Genomic DNA, 26,454 nt, shown 5'->3' on the forward strand with positions numbered 1-26,454 from the left:
CTTTAAAACACTGTGCAAATTACGTCATTTAGACAGAATCATGTCCCACAATAAGGTTTGCTACCCTGGATTTCTGTTTTAGTGACTACATTATGGCCAATCCCAGAAGATTTTCCTTTCCTTTCCTCCCCTCCTCTCCCCCTCCCCTCCTCTCCCTCTCCCTTCCCTTCCCTTCCCTTCCCTTCCCTTCCCTTCCCTTCCCTTCCCTTCCCTTCCTTTTCTTTTTTTTCTTTTTTTGAGGCAGAGTCTCATTCTGTCACCCAGGCTAGAGTGCAGTGGCATGATCTTGCCTGACTGCAACCTCCACCTCTCAGATTCAAGCAATTCTCATGCCTCAGCCTCCCAAGTAGCTGGAATTATAAGCATGTGCCACCATGCCCAGCTAATTTTTGTGTTTTTAGTAGAGACGGGGTTTCCCATGTTGACCAGGCTGGTCTTGAGCACTTGACCTCAAGTGATCCACACGCCTTGGCCTCCAAAAGTGGTGGGATTACAGGCATGAGGCACTGTGTCCAAGCGAAGAAGGTTTTCTTAAGTGAATAAAATCTCACGAAATCCCATGGAGGAAGCTATTTAAAGCCTGAGGGTTGAAGCTGCCCTAGACTTGTTCTGTCCTGGACAGAATGATAGCTTTGATGATGAACCCTCACCCAGAGCATGACCAATGCATTTTTAAGATGACGTTTCTTCCTCCATGGTAGAGGACTCCACTACTTTTCTTGCCTCACTCTGTCACCCAGGCTGGATTGCAGTGGTACAATCTCAGCTCACCGCAACCTCCATTCCCAGGCTCAAGCAATTCTCCCACTTCAGTCTCCCACATAGCTGGGACCACAGACATGCAACACCACACTAGGCTAATTTTTGTATTTTTGGTAGAGACGGAGTTTCACCATGTTGCCCAGGCTGGTCTCGAACTCCTGAGCTCAAGCGGTCTACCCATCTCAGCCTACCAAAGTGCTGGGATTACAAGCACGAGCCACTGCACCGCCTTATGTCGCTTTTTGATATCCATGCTCAAATGACTAAGTACTAGGTCCTCCTGAGGGATTGCACTAAGTTCTCTTGAGGTCATTCTCTTGTAAGGACCACATATTTAACTACCCAGATTTGATTAAAAAAAAAAAAATTGGAAAGGAAGTAACTCTATCCTCTGGGCAGGACTGTTTAGAGCCCTGTTATCTACTACTTTTGTGGCTCCCAGGGCTGAATGTGTAATTGCTATTGATAATTTACATCCTTGTTCTGTAAATGTTCATGATGTCCAGGGGAGATTGTTTTGGTTGGAAGAGCCCTTTGTAGAGAGGGAGAGAAGGATGCACGCACAACTGGACACAACTTGGCTTTGGTTCTCTTCTAAGTTAAAAAAAAAAAAATTCAGAATTCCAGAAGGAGAAAAGGAAACCATAGCCTTGATCAAAGGCTTAAATACAATGTGACTAATGAAAAATGTAGTATCTCAATGTAACAGCCTTGTATGGCCAGTGAAAAAAAGCTAATGGGAATCTGGAGGCTTGTGGTACATCATTGCCAACTGAATTTTGTTGGTATTATAGTCCTGGCTGTCACAGACATTGTGACTGTAAATGAATCAATTCTCTGTGATTGCACCTGGTGTGCCATTTTGGACTTTGGCCGTGTATTTTTCTCAATCCCTTTTGCGCCCAAAGATTAAGACCCCTTCCCTGGCTGACCCTCCAAAACATGTTTACTGGGCTGTTGCAGCACTACTTGAATTTCCCTGTTGTTTATTGCCAGTAGGTGAGTCAAAACACAGGACGAGCCTCTCTCTCTTTCTCTCTCTCTCTCTCTTTTTTTTTTTTTGCAGAGAAATTGGGCTTACTATATAGATGATATTCTATTGAAAGGTCTCAATAAAATTAGCCAATGCTAAATCACATGAAGGCCCAGAAAGGCTCTCAATTCTGATAAGATACAGGACCAGCCACCCAAGTCAAAATCTCCAAAACAATGTGGACTAAGACTCAAAAGTTGATCCTAGACTGTAAATAAAATATTCTTTGCTCTATGGCTCTCCTAAGAGAAAGGAAGCCTGGCACTTAATTGGACTATTTAGATCTTAGAGATAATACATGCCTTACCTATGCATGCCTCCTGTTGAGTCCTATGTACAAGTTGATTAGAAAGTCTGCCATATACGGCTGGGGACCTAAGCTGCAGGTGACGCTTGGGTCAGTGTAGCAGGTTGTTGCATCAGACCACCCAGGGGGCCCTTTTCAACTCCAGGCTTCTGGAAAGGGAAACAATCTCCACCTGGAGGTACCCCTTAGCATTCCGGACTCACTGCTTCCCTGGCACTACTCCCCACTTCATTGGGGAAAGGATACCTTAGACCCTGGAGGTGCTCAGAGGAGGGAAAAATGAATGCTCTTTTTGTCTCTGAATCTCAGCCTCTCAGTTGGCAAAATGAGAGGCTGGTCCATCAGAGATAAGCAGCAGCTCTGACTGCCAACCTGTACCACTGCTGGATTTATCAGATGAATTTATCATCCTCATCCATGTGCTGTGGGATCAGAAAATCTCCTGTTGGCCTGCTTGGTCCAGAATTATTCTACCGTGCCTGGTGTATCAAAGACAGCTCCCCCAGATGAATCACCCTTTTACCCGCGCAACCACTCAGACAGCTCATACTAATTCATGTGCTTCTCCTGACACTGAGTGCCCTTGAGTCATGCTATGTAGGGCTGTCCAGGTGACAACTACTTGGTGACCCTGCCCGTAGAGCTTAACCAAACCAAGGTCATGGTGATCCAAATCAAGTTATATGTTCATATGTGGGAGAGAGTGGCCCAGAGGATATCCATCCACTGTCGCATGTGGGGGTTGCTATTTGGTTCATCTTTGAGTTCTTGCAATGATTGGCAATGGCACCACTCTTTGGATTTCATTCCCTTTGTTAGTTCCCTAGGTAAAGAAGGCTATCCTGCCTGAGAGATATGTGGTTTTCTATTCCCATACAGAAGTGTGAGTACTGTTACCCAGCAAGAGCATCCACATTTTAGAGACAGGTCAGGACCCTATTCTTAAGTTTAGCTACCATAGCCAACGAGATGGAACAAACCATAAAACATCAACAGGTCGGTCTTAGCTCCCTGATTGTAAACGGGTCATCGATTGACCTTAGACTACAGGCTGGCTGCATGGGGGAGAATTTGTATGGTTGCCAACTGTTCCTGTTGTGTTTGGATTAATATCCACGGTATGGTGGAGCAATCTATGCATACTGTAAGAAAGGAAGCTAGGTGCTTTTCTGAAATTTGACCTATTAGTCTTCTCTGTGACTTATTTAGTTGAGTCTGGGATCCTGGAGTGCATGGTTGAGGTCAATACTACAGACTGACCTCATCCCGTGGATGGGATTCTGTTGACAATAGCCCTAATCCAGTATTGACTGAAATAAGTGGAAACAGATTTGGTCCTAGTCCTTGTCAATATGTCAATATATCTAATTCAAGTTGCTGATGGGGTGCCATAATCGTATAAAAATTTAAGTTCAGCCAAGAATATGCTAGGCTGAATGTCAATTATTGGGAGAGTCCACTGAACAACCCTGCCCATTCTTACTGACTGAGCTGAACTACAAGATCTAATTATCTTCTCAACCTGAGTTGTTTCTACAGCTAGTCATATAGTCAATTAACAACCTTCACTGCCTGATCACATGAGGACCACAGCATTTTGAGACTCTGCCTCCTGGGGAAGGAGGATTAATTTGTTCACTGCTTGCTACAAAAGACACTGAACCCGTATCTACGAGCTCCTCAGCTGCTGTGCAACTCATCGTATGTGTAGCAGCAATTTGTGTTCATTGTGTCACATCACGAGACACAAAGGCAAAGGAACTGGCATTAGCATGCTGATACTTGTGCTGTTTACTGTGCTGTGAGTAATAAGTGGTTTTCTCTGGTCCACTGAGTCACACTGTCTATTTCTAGCACCCACAGAATTGTGACAAACCAACCTGCTTGCTTGCTAAGATATCTCCTTCGCAGTTTTGGAACTCTCTACCATTTTCTAAAGCTGGGTTTCTTTTCTGATGATAACCACAGTACAGTCAGTAGATTTGACATTTGACATTAGATACGATGCTTAGACACATATGTTGGATACACAATTTTCTGCTATCGGTTTTCTATTTTTGTCAACAATTTTTTTAAACTGTAGTTTTTCCAGGAATTAAAGTAGCAAATTCCAAAACTTGGGCTATTTTTGGTCATATTTTAAAAAATTAAATGTTTGAAAAGCTTTTAAGGTTCAAACTGAAGTTGATTTAAGGCACTTTTAATCTTTATCCACACAAAGATTGGTGTGTATTTCCTGCACTTTTGGAACTAAAGAAAATTGAAGAGATTACCTTTTCCACTTTGTCAATCTATGGAAGCAAACATAACCTTGAGAGGTGAAGTGGTGTGCCCAGGTGCATCGCAGGAGGAAAGCTGGTTTAATATTTTTATTTTGCGGCCACTCTCTTCCACCTCCATATCTTGTTTTCTCTTTGTGATGCCATTCAAAGTTACAATTGTAGGCAATAACAGGCTTGGGTACTTTTGAAGCCTAACAGAGTTTAAGCCAGTAACAGGCTTCAAAATCTCATTTATTACAGAAACCATAAAAACAGAACCATACAGAAAAACTTGGGAGCTGATGACTCATAGGCAAAGATCTCCATGTACCTAAATAATAATAATAGGAAACTCATCCCCTCTTCCAAGCTCCATTGCCTGAATCAGACATATGGAATCTATAGAACAAAGGCTCCAACTTCAGCAAAGAAGAATTCACAGAGAGGTGGAATAATCTGGTAGTCCAAAAGATCCAGACCCGATCTGCCAATGCTTTCTTGATGTGCCAATGCTGTGAATATGGACTTATTTTGTTCAATATAATACATCTCTCTTTCACAAGAGAAAGCTTTGGTCATTACATTTATTGTTCACTAACAGAAGCTGGCCCTGGAGTCTGAATGGCATAATCAGTCAAACCCAGAAATGAGTCCTAATTCTTTTTTTTGAGACAGAGTCTCGCACTGTCGCCCAGGCTGGAGTGCAGCAGTACATTCTCTGTTCACTGCAAGCTCCGCCTCCTGGGTTCACGCCATTCTGCTGCCTCAGCCTCCTGAGTAGCTGGGACTACAGGTGCCCGCCACCACACCGGGCTAGTTTTTTGAATTTTTAGTAGAGACAGGATTTCACCATGTTGGCCAGGATGGTCTCGATCTCCTGACCTCGTGATCCACCTGCCTTGGCCACCCAAAGTGCTGGGATTACAGGCTTGAGCCACCGTGCCCGGCCAATGAGTCCTAATTCTTGAGTAGTCAAAAGAGCTCAGAAACTCCTGCTTGTGAAGGGATCCCTTAAGCAACCATAAGCAACCCTTAAGCCAGGGGATGAAAAACTCACACAAATGGTCTCCATTAGGGCTAGCACCAGAACCCAGGCTCTCTGGCTTCCAATTACATTCTTTCACAGACAAATATTGTAACTGTTAGCCCTTGGTATTCTCACAGTTGAGTTTAGATGACTTTTAAAATAAATCTATTTTCTGCAAAGATATTTCATTCAAAAACAGAACAACGTGCCAATTATAATGCTTATTCTTAGCCATGTATAGTTTAATTCAGTGATTTATACTCCAAAGCTACATACATTTTTTTCTTATACTATCACTGGAAAACAAAGCAAAACAAAAGTGAAAACCCAAGTAAAACAAAAGGGAAAAAAACCCTGCTCTATTTTCAGAGATATGAAATTTTAATGTCTTTTTGTATACCGAAGTATTTAGAGCATATATTTTAAATGAGTAAGAATAAGAGTTTAACAATCAATTTTAGGATTCTGATTAATGCCTAGAATTATGAGACTTTGACAATTATTCAGTGAAACATTGAATTTTGAATATTTTCATGCCTAACTGGAACTGATTATCTGCAGTGGCTTTTAAACATTGCCTAGTGAAACCTTTATTCTGTGAGATGTTATAAGGTGTCCCTTGAAAAACTGGGCCTGTGCTCAGATAAATTGGAGAACTGTAGATCTTTGGCTTAGAAAATGAAATGTGTATGTATGTAACACACACACACACACACACACACACAGAGAGAGAGAGAGAGAAAGAGAGAGAGAGAGAAAGGCTTTTCAAAGCCCTTTAAATGCTTATAGGTATTATCAGTCCCCATGACCTATCTTATGATAGGCCACATTTCCTAACATTTGTCATTCATGGACCACCATTAGCATTTCACTGTAGCAGTGTTCTACAAGAAGTTGGTAGAACGTGTGAAAACTGAAAACCTGGCTGGGAGCGGTGGCTCACGCCTGTAATCCCAGCACTTTGGGAGGCCAAAGCAGGCGGATCACAAGGTCAGGAGATCGAGACTATCCTGGCTAACATGGGGAGACCCTGTCTCTACTAAAAATACAAAAAGTTAGCCAGGCACGGTGGTGGGTGCCTGCAGTCCAAGCTACTCGGGAGGCTGAGGCAGGAGAATGGTGTGAACCCAGGAGGCGGAGCTTGCAGTGAGCCGAGATTGCGCCACTGCACTCCAGCCTGGGCGACAGACCGAGACTCTGTCTCAAAAAAAAAAAAATAAATAAAAATAAATAAAAAAAAAAAAAAAAAAAAAAAAAAAAGAAAACCAAAAACCTTATTCAAAGGGTCATTCCCTCTGATTCTCTAATCATCAAATCTTAACATCTGAATTCTCTCAATGTCCCTTTCATGCAGGCAAAATGCTGATGTTTGAATATTAGACTTCCAGTAACAAGAAAATCTCTGTAACTCAAAGCTTAGAAAATTCTAAACTCATCAAGTTGTATACATTAAATAAGTACATCTTTTTGTAAGTCAATCATGTCTCAAGAAAGTGGCTTAAAAACTTTTTTGCGTTTGGTTGTACTGGAATAGCTTTCTCTGTAACCTCTACCCATTGGCTTTCATAAGTGGGGTTATGTTGGATAAGTCCAATTCCCAATTCACATTGCTTTAAGTATATGAAGATAGCTATGTTGTCCTTTCTGATCCTTCTATTTCCCAGGGTAATCATGAGCAATTATTTTAATTCCCTCTGCCATCTTGGGTACTCATCTCTGAACACAATCTAATTTGCTTATTTCATTCCTGAAGTGTACTGTCTATTAGAGTGAGGCGAACATTTCTTTGGTTCTAGACACTAAAATTCTGTTGATGAGACCTATAATTTCAATGGGTTAGATGGCTTATATCATCATATTGTTGGTCCACGAAATAAAATCCCCATGACTTATTTCTTACGTGCTACCACTCACATTCTATGTTTCTATAGTTGGATTTTTGGACTAAAATCTTTCTCTAGTAATTACCGTATTTTTAATTTTAGTGAATACTTCTAGTATGCTTGGTTTTTCATCTTATCACCAAGGTTATCAAGCATTCCTCCATTGATTGCAACTGTTAAGATGGGAGTCAATTTAAAGTTTATAAACTGGGGCTAGAGGCCCTACTTAGGACAGTCAGAGTCCCTTCTAAGATTTAGGGCATTAGAGATCCCTCTCAGTAAAGTCCCTCTCGGCTAAGAACAGCTTTGATGCTATGGGATATTAACTGCTATTCTCTTGGGATTAATCTGTCTTGCACTCTTGGCTGATGGCTGTGGATGACAGGGTTGGACATGTACAGGATCGTGGGACATGGGGAGCTTTTTCCTTCCCAAAAGGGGAAACTTGAGAGCTAATAGGAATGCTGGTAAAGATCCTTTTGCTACTGAGAAGCAGCTGCCTGAACTTTTACAGTGTCACTGCAACAGGTGGGTCTTTCTTTGGCCTTCCTGATCATTCCACCTTCCCCACCCTGCCACAGGCAACGCTTTTCTCTCTCTCCCTTTCTTTCCTATCTTTTCTGTTACTCAGGACAACTGTCTTGCCCAGAGATCACGTGTTGAAACTCCAAGTCAGAGGTTGGATTAAAGATGATGGGGCCCATCTGGGGGTAAATTTAAGGCTTACTAGTTTGATAGTGGGTGCTAAGCGGAGTGGCTAATGTCTATGCTTTATCACATGTACTTTGCTCTGGCCAGAATGAAAAAAAAATTTCCTTTATAATGTGGCTTGGCTTCTAGGGCAATGGTGCCACAAGCCAGATCACTAGGACTGCTTAGGGAAAGGGAACCCAGAACCCTGGCATGCTGGCAAAAAAGTAAGAATTTCTTACCAGTCAGATTTCTATCTTCTCCCTCTTTGTGCAAATGGTTGAATGAATGGCAATAAAATAAAATAATCAGTGTTTATCTCCTCTGTAGAGTTTTGATTAATGCAAAAAAGAATTCTAAGACTATTCTTAAGCTGGTGTATTTTGTGTTATGAGGTTGTTTTTCTGTGTTGAGGGATGCTTTAGGATAGAACACGGGCTTACAATACCTGTAAGCCCCAGCAAGCTGGTCAGTAAGAAAGTTGGCTGGACGTCCTTGAAACCAACCAAAAAAAACTGGATGAAATTTCCACCTTGGGAGCTTGACCTTTTAACCACGTGGCAGTACCGTCTCTTGGTCTCCACCTTCAAGGGAATAGGAATTTTAGGGTTCATGTCATAGTCAGCTGTAAAAATCATATTATATAGTTACAAGCCTTTGCAAGCTCAAAATTAACTACTCTAGACTCTTCCTGGGAAGGGAAATGGAGACTGCCCCACATTGTAGCTCAGTAGCCAAGGCTTTGCATTTTCACAGTGGTAGTCCAGGTTCAATTCCACCTAGAAAATGAGTCATTTCATGTTTAATATCTGTGTGAACATGTCTATTTTCTTCTTCTCCATGGATTGTCTGAAATTTTCCTTTCTCTAAGCACCAGTATGGTTACCTTTGGTGAAGGTCAAAAGCCAGAAATACTGGCCATTTGGCATAAGAAATTCTAAAATAACTTTATTAAAGAGTGCTATGGTTAATATCAGTTTAATTAAAAGTGGACATTCAAACTCTGTCTGGACTCCTTGGAAAAAACAGGAGGCACCAGAGATCCCTTTCCTGGCCCTGTTCTTCCAAGGGCTCCACCCTGAAGCCAGTCATCCAATTAAGAAACTGGCAAATGAAAATATTACAAGTGCTGAATCTTCTGTCTGTATATTTATATGTGTTGTATGTTTATATATAAAAGGGCTCTAATTAATTGGCTTAGAAAAATAAGCATTTAAATAAAATATTTCAGCAGAAAAATAGAAACTTTAATGCTTCTTTGTTCACGTGACTTTACTAATATTTTGGAAATAAAGACAGTTTTAAAGATGATTCGTAAAATAAAATGTCTTAAAAATGTAGACATTTGGTCTAAATGAAGGTCAGATTTCAGACTTGCTAAATGCTTTAAGGTCAAACTGTTTCTTTGACTTTTGAAAATTGTTCAATTTACCTACTTTAAAGGCATTAAATTCTAGATAAGACCCGGGGACATGTGGAATTTGCCATGCCCCCTAGCTATACAAAGAAGATCATAAAGAAAGAGATTTTATATACAAAAGGATCCTGTATGGTAAATTCTTGTCTTAAAGTAAAATAACTGGTTGTTTAAAAGAAGGGATGTTAAGGGCAAGTCAGAAAGTCCACAAATGTCTCAGATGTTCTGTGTAAGTTGTGAAAGGATTTGTGAAAAGGAATTTATGCAAGAAATGTTGTACAATTCAAAGGTTGTTAGGTCTTCTAAATGCTTCATAAAATGACACTATGACTCTTACTGTACAACTTGCCTGCTTTACTGCTAGGTAAGGTCTGGGGACATGTGGAGTTAGTCATGCCCTTAACTATGCTGGAGAGCCAGCTCCTTTCTGCACTTCTGCCTGGTGTGTTCTGGGCTAGGCTTCACACCCAGTACACAATGAAAATCTCAAATTTACCAAGGTTTTCATCAGAATAGAAGTTGCTAAGAGTTAACGTTATAACATGTAATTAAAACTACTAAAGAAACAATTTTACATGCAAGGTGTGTAAAGAAAGTAAAATGTGTTTTTGCTGAAAAATTATAAGAAGTCATAAGAATGTGAATATTTTCTGCTTAAAGTGTTAAAGAATTATTTTAAGTAAGAAAACAACTAAAGATTTAAGCAAGTTGTGGAAGGTTTGTAAGGATTAATTGTAAGAGATTCTGTATGTGAACATATTGCCTAAAAAGGAGTATTATTTAGTTTTTCCATAAATTCAACATTGGAATAAAAGCACAATAGATTTTTCTTAAAGCACTGATCTGCTCTTACTTTAAAAAAATGTAAAGGGTTACAAAAGGTTTATAAGGATCTTACCTTATGGTTAAACATTAAAATTGGGTAAATATGTCTATAAGATTTTATTAAAAATTAGGTTTAGCATTAATCATACATTAATGTAAAGGTGAAATTTGGCTTATTTGGTATAAAAATCATAGAGGAAGCATTATCAAATGTGAAATGGTGTTTTGCTTGCTTTAGACTATTTGCATAAATGTGTTACTGGTTTATGTTCCAAAGTTATGGGAAACTCCTATAATTCTAATATGACTTAGTGTATGTTATTAATAATTATAACTGTTGTGTAAAATTTTGTGTGCCACAGAAGTAAGCAAATTTCCTTATCAATTGTGGCTTTAATAGTGGCTGTCCTAAAACTTTTTATCATCCACAGAAAATTGTTGTCTTATTTTAATCCTCTTTAGAAGGTGATTTATAATCAGCTATAAAACTCTAACAGGTGTTCTTAAATGCAGGTTTCTGATAACTTTGGAAATTGTAACATTAGAATAGAGGAAACAACTTTCAGAACTTTAATGAAGAGCTGGAATATTCATGAATATCAAGCAAAACAGGAGTCAACTAAATTCAGTAAACCAATAAAACTAAAGTAATCTTTTAAACTTTGCTTAGAACATTGCTGATTCTTTGTTTTGTTTTTCAGAGTCAAGAAAACTTTTCTTTTAAGCTATTTACAGCTTTTAACAGTTGACTGTACTCCTATGAACAAAATTTGGAGCATATTTATTTCTCTCTACCTGATTTCTACAGAATTTGGAAACTAGTTGTGAGTATTCTTAATGCATGACAGTATAGTTATTTGTACAGGTGCAATAAAAATCTGTTGTCTTTTGTAACAGGACACAATTGGAGAAACTGGTTATCTTGCCAAGGCTTTGACTGGAATGGTGTGTTTTCTTTTAAGGAATTAAACTTGACTTATAAAGCCAATAAAAGCCCCTTGGGGAACTGGCCTCATATTTTGCCTACACAGTCCCTGTTCAGGGTTTCTGACCTATGTTAAGTAAAGAACATCACTTTCGGTCAGGTCCAGAAGCCTGAAGTTATCTTGGGACTTCAAGAGGAAGGAAATTGACCCAACTCATAGGTATTTGAGGGTACAAACCCATGGCTCAGCTCAGCTAAAAAAAGTCTTATCTGAAATTCCTTCTGTGGAATAGAGTTCCATCAAAGCCAATTTAAAAAGAGCTTATGTGAAAAATAATTATTCTTGCTGCACTTTATACAAATAATCAGGCCATGTATAATAAAGCAAATCAGTCTTACCATGATTTGTCTTTAGTAAAAATGGGAAACGAGAGAGAAATATTATGTTTCACAAACTATTGTACACTTGTTATTAAATTCTCATTAGTTGTTTTTAAGATTGTTTCCACAATTTAGGCTAATCCTGCTTATTCCTGTAAACCAACCAGTAACATCTGACTGCTGCTTAGAAGAAACAAGAGGGATGGGTAATGTAAAAATCTAAATCAGTATTCTAATTCTGGGCACATTACAAACAGCTAACAACCCCGTATCAGCTTAGTTCCAACAGTTGTCCAGTTCATGAAAAGCCTTCTAATTTAGTTTACTTGGAATAACTTTACATATTTTGCTTTATTCTTGTGGAATATATTCCTGTTACACTTTTTGTGTAGGAATACAGGACAAGCTGACTGAATGTTTTCTTAAACTAAATACTTATTAATCTTCCAGATATCATCTCTTGTTGAAACTCAAGATTCATGAATGGCCCTCGCCATACTGATGCTTTCTGACTGAACTTCTCTCTACCCTGAACACAAGAGCCCATAATAGCTAGGCAGGAATATTATTGCCCCTATTCAGCCTGAAGAAGTTACAGAAGATGGATTTTCATCTCTCTGCAACTCTTTGGATTAAGGGTTCTCTTATAAAAGGGAGGGGGGAAATGTCAGAGGCATATGAACCACAACAACTCCATCTAGAATAGGAGCTGAATAAAATGAGGCTGAAACCTACTGGGCTGCATTCCCAGACAGTAAAGGCATTCTAAGTCACAGGCTGAGATAAGAGTTCAGCACAAAATACAGGTCATAAAGACCTTGCTGATAAAACAGGTTGCAGTAAAGGAGCCGGCTAAAACCCATCAAAACCAAAATGGCAACAAGAGTGACCTCTGGTCGTCCCCACTGCTACACTCCCACCAGCACTATGACAATTTACAAACGCCATGGGAACATAAGGAAGGTACCCTATATGGTCTAAAAAGGGGAGGCATGAATAATCCATCCCTTGTTGAGCATATCATCAAGAAATAACCATAAAAATGGGCCACCAGCAGTCCTCAGGGCTGCTCTGTCTATGGAGTAGGTATTCTTTTATTTCTTTACTTTCTTAATAAACTTGCTTTCACTTTGGAAAAAAAAGTTATAAACCTACCTCATTGTACCATTATCTAGATCATAATTAAACATAGGATAGTATTACAGAAATTAGTAAGAGCTTGTCAAATCTATTGTTAGAAACACAATTGGTATAGGGTTTGCCTAATTTCCTGGTCCAGTAATTTTCTAAGAAAATAAAATTTATTTTGCCATAACTAATAATAACTTGCCTCTTAGAGGTTACTTGCTTTCTTTCTAAGTACTTTCAAAATACATTTTAATGGTTTAATCCAGGTTCTAGAAACAATTTGTACAAAGCTAAATATTCTGTGGTTTTCAATTGCTACAATATTCCCATTAAACTTAAGACTATTTCTTTACCCTCGTTTTCCAGGAGTCCTTCCATTCTTGTTTGCTTTGGAGATTATGATTTGTATTTCATTGTAGTTTGTCTACAACTCCTCTTAATGTTTTAATACCGCCATGAGATTTGACCTCATTCGGAGCCTCCTGGGCTTCTCTAACAATATCTTCATCTTTATTGGCCTTTAATTTTTTTCTTAATAGTGTCTCAAGCTGAAGGTCATTTTATTTTCTAAAAGAAGCTTGAAGTAATATAAGGGTTGAAGAATTGTGCCTTTGCCTTGTCTTCCATGAATATGGAATCTTTTTTTTTTCAACTGGTTAGTGGTGTAGAAGAAAGCTTTCCTTAGAGAAATCAGTGTGATGTTTCAGAGGAGGATCGGACTAAAGTCAGGACACCTGGGGTTTGGTTCCAATTTTCTCAAGCATTGCTTTAAAAAATCACAACTAATTTAGACCTTAATGTTTCTCCAGCTATTGAAAAAAATTAAACAGGTTAGATCAGTGGTTCTTGACTGACTTCTGCTGCCTGCCTCCACTCCAGGTGACATTTGGCAATAACTGGAGGCATTTGGCGTCACAATGGGAGATGGGTGGGTGCTACTGGCATTTAGTGTGTTGAGACAAGGGATGCTGCTGAACATCTTACAGTGCCTACAATGTCACTAGTGCCAAGGTTGAGAAGGCTTGGGTTAGTCCACTTTATGATCTCTTTTGGCACATTATTTCATTCCTTTTAAATGTTATTTACAAGAGATGAAATTCAGTTTTGTGGGAAAAGGAAAGGAAAAGATGAGAATAGTAAAGTCTCATTGGATGGCTTAGAGTAATAATATTAGCCAATTGCCTGACACTTTGGATGGATAATCATACATCATGCTTACATCAAAGCTAAGTGGTAGTTACTACAGTGATTGCCTTTCTTATTGATGAGGAAATGCTGCTTACATCAAAGCTAAGTGGTAGTTACTACAGTGATTGCCTTTCTTATTGATGAGGAAATGCAAGCAGAGAGTGTTAGAAACTTGCCCAAGAACGTTCAGCTGATCAGTAGTATGATCTGGGTAAATACTGGAGCCATTTAAATTTTTAGGATTTTGGCTATCCTGGGGCTTTGGGAGGCTGAGTAAGGTGGATCACTTCAGCCCAGGAGTTTAAGACCAGGCTGGCAACACGGCAAAACCCTGTCTCTACAAAAAGTACAAAAACTAGCCTGGTGTGGTGGCGTGTGCCCATAGTCATAGCTACTCAGGAGGCTGAGGCGGGAGGATCACTGGAGCCTAGGAAGTAGAGGCTGCAGGGAGCAGCAGCCTCCTGAGTAGCTAGAACTACAGGTGCATGCCACTACACCTGGCTATTTTTTAAAAAAATTTTTTGCAGAGATCGACTTTCATCAGGTTGCCCAGACTGGTCTTGAACTCCTGGGCTCAAGCAGTTCACCGGCCTCGGCCTCCCAAAATGCTGAGATTACAGACGAGAGCCACCAAGCCTGGCCTGGCTCTAATTTTTTTTTTTAATCATAAAAAGTTCCTATTCATGTCAAACTCAGAAACCCTACTCTAAAAGGCAACAAATTCTGAGTGTGAAGGGAGAAGACTGATGACATTGTGGCTCTAGATTCTTGATTTCCAGGGAAATAATAATTAGAAAAGGAAAATTATCAAAAAACAAATTTTATTCCACACCCCACAGAAATTTCTATTTCACATAATGTCCTCTCCAAATTAATTTTGCCATTTTTGTCAAATTTTAGCAACTTACAAATATTTATTTGCAATCTGCCAAAAGATATAGTGATCAGAATGACATCGAAAAATTAACAGCTGGTTTGTGATAGGTCATATACATTCAAACATTCTTTCCTTTAGTATGAAGGAGAAAAACGCAAAAGCAAAAATAAATACTGTGAAACTGCATTTCAAAATCGTAGAGGTAGAAGGAAAAATAAATGTGGTGTTGTTGAAAGTTAAAAGAGAAAAATATGCACCTTTCATATCTGGCATCCCAAACTACATGAAGTAGAAAATAAAGATTGACATGTTCCAAAACACTTAATCTCAGTGAGAATATTTTTACAACAAAGGGCTATAAAATAGCAATTCACCACTTAAGTTTAACCAAATAAGATGACATCTCGTTTTGTTAGGTTTTAAAGGAAAAATATATTGCTCTGTTTTTCAGTTAGTTGCATTAGTTGGAACAGTGAGTACAAGAAGATACTGCACCATTTTAGTTAATCCAATCTTTAAAACTAAATTTCCCTAAATTTTTCAGAGGTCTGAGACCACGCTGAAAAGAGTGAAAAATAGACTGGAATATATCAGGGCACATTGATTAAAAGCCTGGGTTATAAGATAGAATTTAACTGGAGTCAACACTTAGCCACTAACTTTTAAAATTTTTTTTAATTAAAAAATTTTTTTATAAATTTAGTAGAGACAAGGTCTCACTATGTTGGCCAGGTTGGTCTTGAACTTCTGGCCTCAAGCAGTCCTCCTGCCTTGGCCTCCCAAAGTGCTAGGATAACAGGCATGAGCCACTGCACCCGATCCCCAGCCACTACTTTTTAATTATGACCTTGGGCAAGTTACTTCCTTAAACATTAATTTCCTTAACTATAGAGTAGAGGTTACAATCTATATCTAATATGATTAAATAAGATATCCCATCCCAGACACAAAATGATCAATATATGTTATTATGAATAGTCTAAAAGCCAAATTTTTCTAGGGATAAACACATTTTTAACTAAACAACATTTTCTCTCACATATCACAATAATTTATAGAAACACATACTAATTTCTTCTGCCATGTATGAAATATTAATTTTAAACCTACATTTACTCTAATTCCATACATGCAAAAAGAGACACACCTATATCATGCACACACACACACACACCCCCACACACGCACACCTGGAACCATTTTCTTTTTAGACCATAGAACTGAAAGAATAACCATTTTGATTTCATTCCCAAAATATGCATTAATGTTGTCCACTGCTGTAATATTGTGAGCTATTCTCATTTGAGGTTTTTTTTCCCATTGAATTGAAATAATTTCTTTCCCAAATGAACTCTCCACAGATGTCTTGTAAAAAAAAAAAACCGAGATCAACGTCTGAGAGTGATGTAGTTTATTTTAAAATTAGGCTTCTGCTTTTAGTTTAGCTGGAGATAATACAGTTCACAGTTAAACCAAATACAGAGCATCTCCTAACTTCTTGACCTGCTATTTTGATTAAAACGTCAAGAAAGTGCTTTAATAACAGTAATTAGAGAGTTTAGGACTGGACTTGTCATATTAATGGAAAGGAATGAGCAGGACAAGCCATGATGTTCACTTTATCACTATTATGTTACTTTTTCCTATAAGACCCATAGGTAGATATGTCAGAATATTAAGCCTTTTTCCAAGGATAATTACATTATTTCACAAAACACGTAACTCATTTGGTGAAAACATTCATGTCAATCAGCTTAACTGAAATGGTTAGGCAAGTTAGACAAAACAGTAAATTTGCTGCTTTGGAGATGAAGGTACAGTTTAAATAAGAGATTTCAGTTTATTGTTTCATTTGAAAGGTGGATTCTTGGACCCTCACATAACAAACGTAATTTATCAGAGCAGTTCTTAAGAACTTACATTTTCTGGAGCTCGTAGTACATTTTGAGAATCTGGCTGAGACCATGTGATAATAATTGAGTTCAAAGTGGCATTGCGTGGGGAAGCAGGGAAAAGCTGTGGAGTCATATTCGAAGCCCTGGGTGCTTGTCTGGATTCTACCTCTTCCTGGCTGTTTGATCTTATCTAGTGATTTAACTTCCCTGAGCATTTATTTTCTCACATTTACCCAGCAGAGTTGTTACAGGAAGCAGATGTGATAATGCCCATAAAAGCACTTTTGCATCTGTACATTGCCATATAAATGCAAGGCAGCATTATTATCATGGTGGTTGTTAGTACTAGCTTGGTGCAAAAGTAATTGCAGCTTTTGCCATTGAAAGTAATGTCAAAAATCACAATTACTTTTGCACCAAACTACACCGTTTTAGTGACAATTCAACTGATCTAACAGTGTTGCTTTTTTCCCCATATAATGCTAAACGTTTTCAATAATCACCTATGTGTCAAGACATAAAATGCATTAGAGGCCAGCCACGGGGGCTCATGTCTGGAATCTCAGCACTTTGGGAGGCTGAGGTGGGCTGATCACTTGGCCTCAAGAGTTTGAGACCAGCCTGACCAACAAGGTGAAACCCCATCTCCACTAAAAAAATATAAAAATTAGCCGACTGTGGTGGCGCATGCCTGTAATCCCAGCTACTGGGGAGGCTAAGGCAGGAGAATCATTTGAACCAGGAGGAAGAGGTTGCAGTGAGCCAAGATCGCACCACTGCACTCCAGCCTGGGCGACAGAGTAACTCCATCTCAAAATAAAAAACAAAAAACAACAACAGAAAGAAAATGCATTAGATAATATGATTCAGGTGGGAACCAAGTAGGCAAGGCAGGTTAGCAGTGGCCAGCAGTTCAGGTTTGAGTTGAACCCGAAGTGATGGAAATAAATGGGGGAAGTGTTTGAAGGCAAAGTGGAGTTCAACAGGACAACAGCAGTGTAGGGCATGTGTGGAGAAATTAAATTGCACTGAGAGCAGATGGAAAATGAATGCCTATGCCTGAGTCTACCTAATAAAGATTTAAAAGTCATAAAGACAGCAAGCTGAACATAAATCAGGCACAAAGGCTACAGCTGGAGCAGTAGGCGGAGTCCAGGCATGCACAAAAAAACATGAGACCATCTTTTTTGTTTTTTCATATTCAGCTAGGGAAAGACCTCTCTAGGGCACTGAATCAATCTCTTGGTCTCCTCATCAAAAGCACTCGTTAGAAATAAAATTAGAAAACAACCATGAATCTGATTTTCTGAAAAGTATAAGTAACATTGGATCAGAGTAATAAAGGCTGAGGAGGAGAAAAGGAAGAAGGCCTATTTTGAATATTTTCCCATTACTGACAGTAAGCCGGAAATGATGTCAGAGGGTTACACAGTCATTTAGGTTGTTCGTCGGTTGCATGAGAAAGGGGTCATGCCTGCCACATCTCCTGAAATATCTTCAGCCCTCTCATTATCCATTCAACAGACATGAATCTGTCCAGTGCTTTGGATATTTTGGAATTTCTTTCTTTCTTTCCTTTCCTTTTCTTTTCTTTTTTTTTTTTTTTTTTTTGAGATGGAGTTTTGCTCTTGTTGCCCAGGCTGGAGTGCAATGGCACGATCTGGGTTCACTATAACCTCTGCCTCTTGGGTTCAAGCGACTCTCCTGTCTCAGCCTCCCAAGTAACTGGGATTACAGGTATGTGCCATCACACCTGGCTAATTTCATATTTTTAGTATAGTCAGGGTTTCACCATGTTGGCCAGGCTGGTCTCAAACTCCTGACCCCAGGTGATCCACCCGCCTTGGCCTCCCAAAGTTCTGGGATTGCAGGCATGAGCTACTGTGCCCCGTCAGAAGTACTTTCTTTTTAATGTGCTAGACTATGACCTGGGAGAGCAAGACAGACATGGCTCCTGTTCTCAGGAGGTAATGGCTTCCCTGTCTCATGCAGCATGTCCTTACTACAGATTGTTAGCGAAAGTGGTCATAATTATTCCCTCCCTATATCCCTATCCTTTTGCAATGTGACTGCAGATCCTATCAGCAAGAGATGGAGTCTAATTTCCCACCTTTTGAATCTAGGTTGGCAGGATGACTTCATTTGACCTATAACAAGCAAGGAGTTGACTGTATGCCAGTTCCTACTGTATGCCAAAAGAAGCTTTCCTCTCTTTTCTCTCTCTTGGAATCTGTGACCACCGTGAGAACAAGGCTGTGGTAACATGCTAGAGGGTAAGAGTCCACGTGGAGCTAGTCATTCTTGCTGAGGCCACGTAGATCAGCGAGCTGACCACCCACCCATCTGGCTGCTGCCCTCAGCGAGCCCAGCCAATACTAGAAGAATGGTCTAGCCAAGCCCCGTTCCAATGGCTGTTCTACAGAATTGTAAACTAAGTAAATGGTTGCTTCTAGCCACTAAATTTTGGAATGATTTGTTGTGTAGCAAAAGCTGACTGAGCAGCTCTTAACTGTGTAAGTATGACTCCAAGCTTATTTTGGGCACAGAATTTTTTCATTGGCTTATCAAATTACCTTGATAACTGCCAAATCGCCACTCCACTTTGCGCTGTATGGACATTGCCTCACTGGACAGTTGTCAGAATATAGACACCCTGGGAAGGTTTGATATTGGATCTCTGATCTGCAGAATATGAAGTTGACTAATGTGCTTGAAATGTGACATATAGAGTATAATATATTCCTCAAAGAAAGTACAAATACATAAGGCAGAACATAAACATCCACAACCAATATAAACTTCAAACAAGTAGTTGAAAGGTTAAATGCAAATCCTGTTAGCTTTGTTTTCCAACATGATGGATCATGATGTGAAATGACGACTAAACACCTGTTTGTCACATTCTGGGTTTGTACAACTAATTCAACATGTCCTATAGACACAGCCATCAAGTCTCCAATTTCTCCTTCAAGTCATTTTATTATGTTGATATATTATTGCAACTATCACTAGCAGCTTATGTATTGTTCCAGTTGTCTGGTTGTAACTGCTTTAGTTCTAATGATGACACATCAGTGGAGATTAGCTAAAGAGAGCTTTGATTTGTCTTAATTTTTAAATATGTCGGAGCATCTTTCCCTCTTTTCCTGGTAGCCTCTCTTCTGTGTCCGGTTCTCTCAGTTGGGCATTTGGGGACAGCAGCCAATTCCAGGGCTAATGTGTTTCTGCTGTTATCTTACACTAATGCTGCTTCATAGAGGCAGCAATGAAGATAAGGCCTAATTGGATGTATTTTTAAAGCAAACCTTTTAGTTACTTGGAACAGAACTCCTCCAATTAGCTTCTTTTCTATCCGGCTGTACAATAGCCATACTGATGTGAAAATGCTGAATTTGGAAGGGAGTCAAGGGCAGTGTCTGGCAACTGAAGAATAATCATGCTTAACTCAGGAGAAATGCTCCACCAGATGGGCTCGGAGCTGTATTTCCACGAAGGCAGGTTGAGTGAAGGACAGCTGGGAGGTCATATGTGGCAAGAGGTCCTTGCAGTAGTCCAGGGTACACTACTAAGCAGCCATGCTCTAGAGCCCAGCAAGACAGGGAAGGTACAGGTAGGGACTGAAGGAGAAAGAGTCAATACTTCATAATGGCCATGATTTTGCTCCAGTGGAAATATTTTACTTCAAAGCAAAATATTTTACCCTTAGCTGAGGACTAGGCATTTTAAGTTGCAGTCTTTAACGTGTTATCCCCAGGTTGGTGAAAATCTATTTAAATCCCTGCCCTTTTAAAGTTCCTTACAAGATTCTAGCAGCCACTGAATAGGAGAGCTGCTTAGCATTAGGTTGGTGCAAAAGTAATGGTTGTTTTTGCAACTACTTTTAAAAAGTAGCCCCTAGTAAAATGAGTAGGTTTAGAGGTCTTGATGTGGAAAAAAACATAGAGAAGAGAAGCAGAGTCAAAACCATTTCTTTCTGGCATTCATTTCTGAAATGGAATTAGAAGTGAGACATAATAAGTTAATAATCTCCCTTTGGCTGGAAGTGGGTCTGCCATCATTACCTCATGTTCTCTAGGGGGTGCGAGTTCCTGTGTTCCTCTGAGCATCACTGAATACCAGGGGTATGAGGATTAATGTCGCCCATGACAGATGCATCTGGGCCATATTACATTAGTCCTCTGGTCAATTAGAAAGGTTGAGCCTGGGCTTGGCTGGACGGCAGAGTGGGGTATAGAGGGGACAGTGAGAGACAGGGTGTGGTCAAGAGACAGCAGGAAGAAGCCGCTGCACCCTGTGCTGTCAAAGGCCTTCCCTAGCTCCTCAACCATTTGACTTGCTATTTATTTCTCTGGAGCCATCCGTCCTCACAGTCCTGACCCCTGGCTCTAGGAACTTTAGCCAAGATTCTGACTCCAGCCTTGACTTCATAGGAAGTTTCAATTTGAATTCACTGTTAAAAAAATTATAGAGGCTGTGATTTTTGGATGCTGGCATCATTATTTAAAATTTACTTACTTGGATTAATATTAAAAATTAAGCCATGTATTTGATTGATTTTATAGATCAGAGGCCAAAGTTAGCCAACCAGTGACTTAACCATGTAGTATTAACTTGGAGACAGCCTTTTCTCTTTCCTCCTTGTGACTTCCCATATGATTATGTCATTGTGTGTAAGTGTTGAATATTTTGTGTAGGTCCCCATTTGTACTCTTCTGGGTGCAGAAATACACCTTCCAAAAGCTAGTCACTATTCACCCTATTCTCTCCAATAAGCATGAGGTCTGTTAAAAATTGTTTTATCTAATAATATTTCTTAGATTAATATTCATATGTTAAATATGATTCGTCTGTTAAATATATGATTCAGTCTAATATGTTTGATATTTTTAGAGTTAATATGTTTGATATTGCTAGAGTTCAGGTAGCAAACCAATAGCTAAAGAGAAGTTAGGAATGGTCATCTTTTAATCTTTTCTCCTTTTCCATGATGCTAATTTTCTGTGAATATCTTGCATCCATGACCACAGTGGGCAAGGCACTGACCCTCTCTCTTTAATCACAGAGCCAGAGCAAGACTGGCTTTTGAGAAATAAGAGAGATTTTGGAGTGACATCTATGAATTATATAATAATTCTGTGGAAAATGAAAAGGATTCTAGATCAGAATTACTTCCACAATGTGCTAAAGTCATAAATTTTGCATAGAAGTAAAAGCCATAAAAATAGTTATTTTGAATAGTTTCATGGATTTCTCATTGGTGTATCTTTATACCTAAATGAATATGTACAGTCAAATATAAAGAACACAATTTGTATAACAAACCTCTTCTCTAACACTAGAACCACAGTCTGCTCCCCTCTTCCCTCCATTCTCATCCTCTATAATGGATTAAACTCCTAGTTTGGCACAAAGATTTATAATTTTTTATGTCATCCCCAGTGGATGCACCTAATTCTAGAGGCTACGTACCTGATGATTAGTTCTATCCACTGTATTGGCCGTGGAGGGGTGGTCTCTAGTGTTCTGACGAATTCGAGTGGAGTTTTGTTGCTCAATGTTGGAAGAGGTTGGGATACAGAACTCTCTGAAGCATCGTTTGAAGTTTTCATCCAGAAATGCATAAAGGACTGGGTTGAGGCAGCTGTTTGTGTAACCTAGAGCAATGCAGAAGTGCCAAGAAACAGTCTGGAACGTAGTTTCCGGGATTGTAACTAAGGCTTTAATGATGACGTAAATGTGAATGGGAGTCCAGCAGATAATGAACACAGCCACCACCACCAGCACCATCCTGGTGATCCTTCGAAGATTCCTGTCCTTTTCTTTGGAGCCAGAGAGCATGCGGACACTCTTGAGGCGCAAGATCATCAGTCCATAGCACACGGTAATGATAAGCACAGGCATGATGAAGGCAAAGATGAAAACACAGATCTTCAGCAGGTTTTCCCAGTACCAGCTTGGATGAGAGAATGTTAGTGTACAATCGATGGAACCTAGAAGAAAGGAATTTAAAGGAAAAATTAGCAGCAACATTTAATTATGTCATAAGGTGTTAATACTGCCATTTTGCTCATTCATTTTTAGCCTTGACCAGAGCTAACTTAAGGCTATAAAGAAATTGTGGAAGAAACTCAGTTGTTTGTTACTTTTCAAAGAAAGTTTTACTTCTAATGTTTTTTTTTTTTTTTTTCTAAATTTCTCATTTGCAGTCCACTTTGATCACATTAAGATTTCATTAAGGGAACAAAAATGAACGTCTCAACATGAGCTAGATCCTCCATGAGGTCTACATTGATATAAAAAATGTAATAATTGTCCAAAGTCTGTAGGAGACTCCACGTAATGGATGTTTTCACTTCATTTTTTGATAGATTGTTCAATATTCTGATATTAGGTGTAGAAAGACAAATTTGCTATGTAATCAGCCACTTGAAAATTTTCAACAAGCCTCAGTGTAATACTCTTTGGGTTTAAGCTCCAATTACTCTTGGGAGAGCTATGTTCTAATTTACACACCATTTTTATGAAGTAAATACAGAGAAATCAGAAATAAATAGATTATATTCTCTTTAAAGGGTTTAATAGGCCTAAAATTATGAGGAAAATTCCAATTTTAAAGTATTCAAAGGCTTTTTTTTACTAGAAAGAATAATTAAAATTACAATTTGACTAAGATGATGGACCTCTCTATAAATACTACTTTGCTTATAACATCACCATATCAGGCTGTGAACCTTCCATCCCTCAGGCTGGTAACATCACTCACCTTGCCTGTATTTTGTTGTAGCCATGAACATTACAGGAAGACCAATGGCTGAAGAGAGGATCCAGTTGCAGACATTGATAATTTTGGCATTTCGGGGAGTACGGAAATCTAAGGCCTTGACAGGGTGGCAGACTGCAATGTATCGATCAACGCTCATGGTGCAGAGGGTGAATATGCTGGTGAACATATTATAGTAATCTATGGAGATCACGATCTTGCAAAGGATGGTTCCAAATGGCCATGTTCCCATTAGGTAATTCACACTCTGGAAGGGGAGGGTACTGGTGACTAAGGCATCTGCCAGAGCAAGGTTGAAAATGTAGATGTTGGTGGCAGTCTTCATTTTGGTGTATCTAGGAGATAAAGGAAGAAGAGTGTCCGAGTCAGTAAAAGACACTCATGTAAAATACAGGTAAGCTTCCAATAATAAATTTGCATGAATTAATAGGAAGCTTTTTTGAGATTCGATATAGAATTATTTTCCAGTATTAGCTTGGCTATTTATAATGATGTCAATGATGTGCCTATGGGCTGAACAGCTGTAATAATAGCAATGATGCTGCTTTGTTGAGTTTTTTTTTTTTTTTTTTTTTTTTTTTAAGATAGGATCTTGCCCTGTTACCCAGTCTGGAATACAAAGGTATGAACAGGGCTCACTACAGCTTCAACCTCCTGGGCTCAAGAGATCCTCTTGCCTCAGCCTCCTGAGTAGCTGGGACCATAGGTGCATGCTACCATACCCTGTTAACTTAAAAAACCTGTTGTAGGGATAGGGTCTTAACATGTTGCTCAGGCTGGTCTTGAACTCCTGGGCTCAAGCAATCCTCTCTCCTCAGCCTCCCAAAATGTTGGGATTACAGGCGCGAGCACACAGTGAAGTTTTTTTTTTTTTTTTTTTTTTGTAATGTGTCAGTCATGTGATAGGTCTAATAGAAAGAGGGAGATTCCAGTCAAGTAGTAGAGGCAGACTGGATAGTAATACTAAATATAAAAGAGAAAATTTTAGCTATATAAATATAGTTAAAATTATCAAGAACTATAATTGTGCACGTCTGTAGATAGTACGTACAAGAACACATGCACATACAAACACGCAGGCGATTATGGAGCACAGAGATGAGGCAACTCACAGAGCATAAGGCAAAGGGAATAGCAGGAGTAAGATGTGGAAGGCATCCTGGAAGTGCAAGTTTAATCTCGAAGTACATTCTTTGCAGGCTACGTCAGAAATATGTGAGTGTGAGAGAAATGAGGTTTGAAATGTCAGGCAGAAGCCAATCTGTGGGACAACTTTAAAATCATCTTACACAGGTTTTTGTAAGTAGAGGATTTGATTTTTATCATATCTAGTCAAGCAATTCTCGTCTATCATGACTATAGCTGATTATACGTGTAAAATTCAATTATTCATGGACTGTAACTTTTTGATGGCAATTGTCTTGAAATAGAATTTATCAGGATTCTTGCATTTGAAGGCATTAAGTTTGCTGCAGTACTAAAGCAGTACTAAAGCCATGAGTATGTCTGTATGTGAAATCACATATTTCATGCGTCTTAACATATTGGATTACATTTCACTTATGTGATAACTTTCCTGATAAATCTTATAGCTTGTATAATAAATGATCTTGATAGAAATGTGCCCAAATCTGACAATCTTACAAATTTAAATGACAATTCCAGGATCGATTTGCAAACTAAAAAATTATGTAAAATATCAATAAAAATAAATAAATTTTTCATTAACCATGCTAGAGAAACTAATTATTATTCCCTTTTCCATATAGAAAATGATAATCTGAAATTTTAATCAAATAATCAGGCATTCCTAAAGTATGCAGCCTACCATTTAAGAAAGCATTACAGAGGTATGGCAGGGAGTTAACTAACAAAAATATTTATTTTTCTGACCAAGTGCAGTTGCCCACATCTTTAATCCTAAGCTCTTTGGGAGGCCAAGGTGGGAGGATCTACTGAGCCTAGGAGTTCAAGGCTGCAGTGAGCTACGATCATGCTACTGCACTCCAGTCTGGGCAATAGAGCAAGATCTCATCTCTAAAAAATGAAAACAAATTAAAAAGATAAAAAAAGTATATTTTCTGAATTTTGTGATATTTGTGCTATTTGTCAAATTTTAAAACTTTATATTTGTAAATCATTTTTTCCATTGAATTATCTGCTTTAGTTTCTTATTTTTACTCATGATTTTTTATCGTTTTCTTACAGAGCACTCCAGTGTGTATGAGTCTTGAGCCCCACCCTACATATTTCCAGCCCCTCCCTGCTCACCTCTCAACTCTGGCTCTCAGAGCTGTTCCTGGAGGGAGCCTGATGATTTCTCTGGTGTATCCCCTGGATTTCTGCCACAAGACTCTAGAGGGCTCACTTCCCACACGCAGCGCAGGTGCCTCTGGCTGGCACAAAAGTTCCCAACTCCATTAACCTCCTCTATCCCATTTTGGGTCTCCTCCTCATATTGAAAGACCATTTCAGTTTCTCTTTGCCAAGCATCATCTGGCCAGATTTCTACTCCCCTCTAGCTACTCCAGGGGACCCTGGGACACTCTGTGAAGTGTCTCTCTCCAGAATTCCAGTCAGGCGAGAGGTCACATCTCTTATTGTTTTGGATTCCTTTTGTTTATTTCCCCATAAAGAGTTTTTCCTAGAGTGAGGGAATGAGATGATCAGTTGGTAAAGGCAGGGCTCACACTGAGTTAATTTCTCTTGCTCTTTTTCTCCTATCCTCTCAAATGTCTTTCCTCAACCCAGAATGTTTTCTTCTCTCCTGTCTTCCTCTCTGTGTGGCAGGATCATCAACATTTTCAACAGCTTTTATTTTCGAATGTATGACCTATTGCATAAGCTGTATTCTTTCAGTTTTTAGGATGACCTTTCTTCCCCTCCACCCTCTTCCTGAGATAAGGTCTGGCTCTGTCGCCCTGGCTGGAGTGCAGTGGCACAATCATGACTCACTGCAGCTTTGACCTCCTCTATTCAAGCGATCCTCCTACCTCAGCCTCCCAAGTAGCTGGGACCACAGGCATGCGTCACCATGCCTGGCTAATCTTTCGTACTTTTTGTAGAGATGAGAG

General features: G+C 39.2%; 1 protein-coding gene across 4 annotated transcripts in view; it reads right to left on the reverse strand.

The window, feature by feature from the left end:
• Window positions 1–26,454, reverse strand: part of OPRM1 (opioid receptor mu 1) — a 90,739-nt gene that overhangs the window by 14,055 nt on the left and 50,230 nt on the right. Inside the window, exons 2-4 of one of the 4 annotated variants that reach the window (XM_073022322.1) lie at window positions 23,363–23,715; window positions 22,069–22,589; window positions 8,644–8,742 (exon numbers count right to left, since the gene is read on the reverse strand). In XM_073022322.1, coding sequence (XP_072878423.1) covers window positions 8,644–8,742; window positions 22,069–22,589; window positions 23,363–23,715 — 973 coding nt within the window. Of the gene's footprint in view, window positions 1–8,643; window positions 8,743–20,039; window positions 20,217–21,651; window positions 21,733–22,068; window positions 22,590–23,362; window positions 23,782–26,454 lie in introns of those variants that run through there. The other 3 variants (XM_008007645.3, XM_008007646.3, XM_038001127.2) reach the window with 3 other exon arrangements.

Source organism: Chlorocebus sabaeus, chromosome 13 (genome assembly GCF_047675955.1).
Source record: "Chlorocebus sabaeus isolate Y175 chromosome 13, mChlSab1.0.hap1, whole genome shotgun sequence".
NCBI classification, from domain to species: domain Eukaryota; kingdom Metazoa; phylum Chordata; class Mammalia; order Primates; family Cercopithecidae; genus Chlorocebus; species Chlorocebus sabaeus.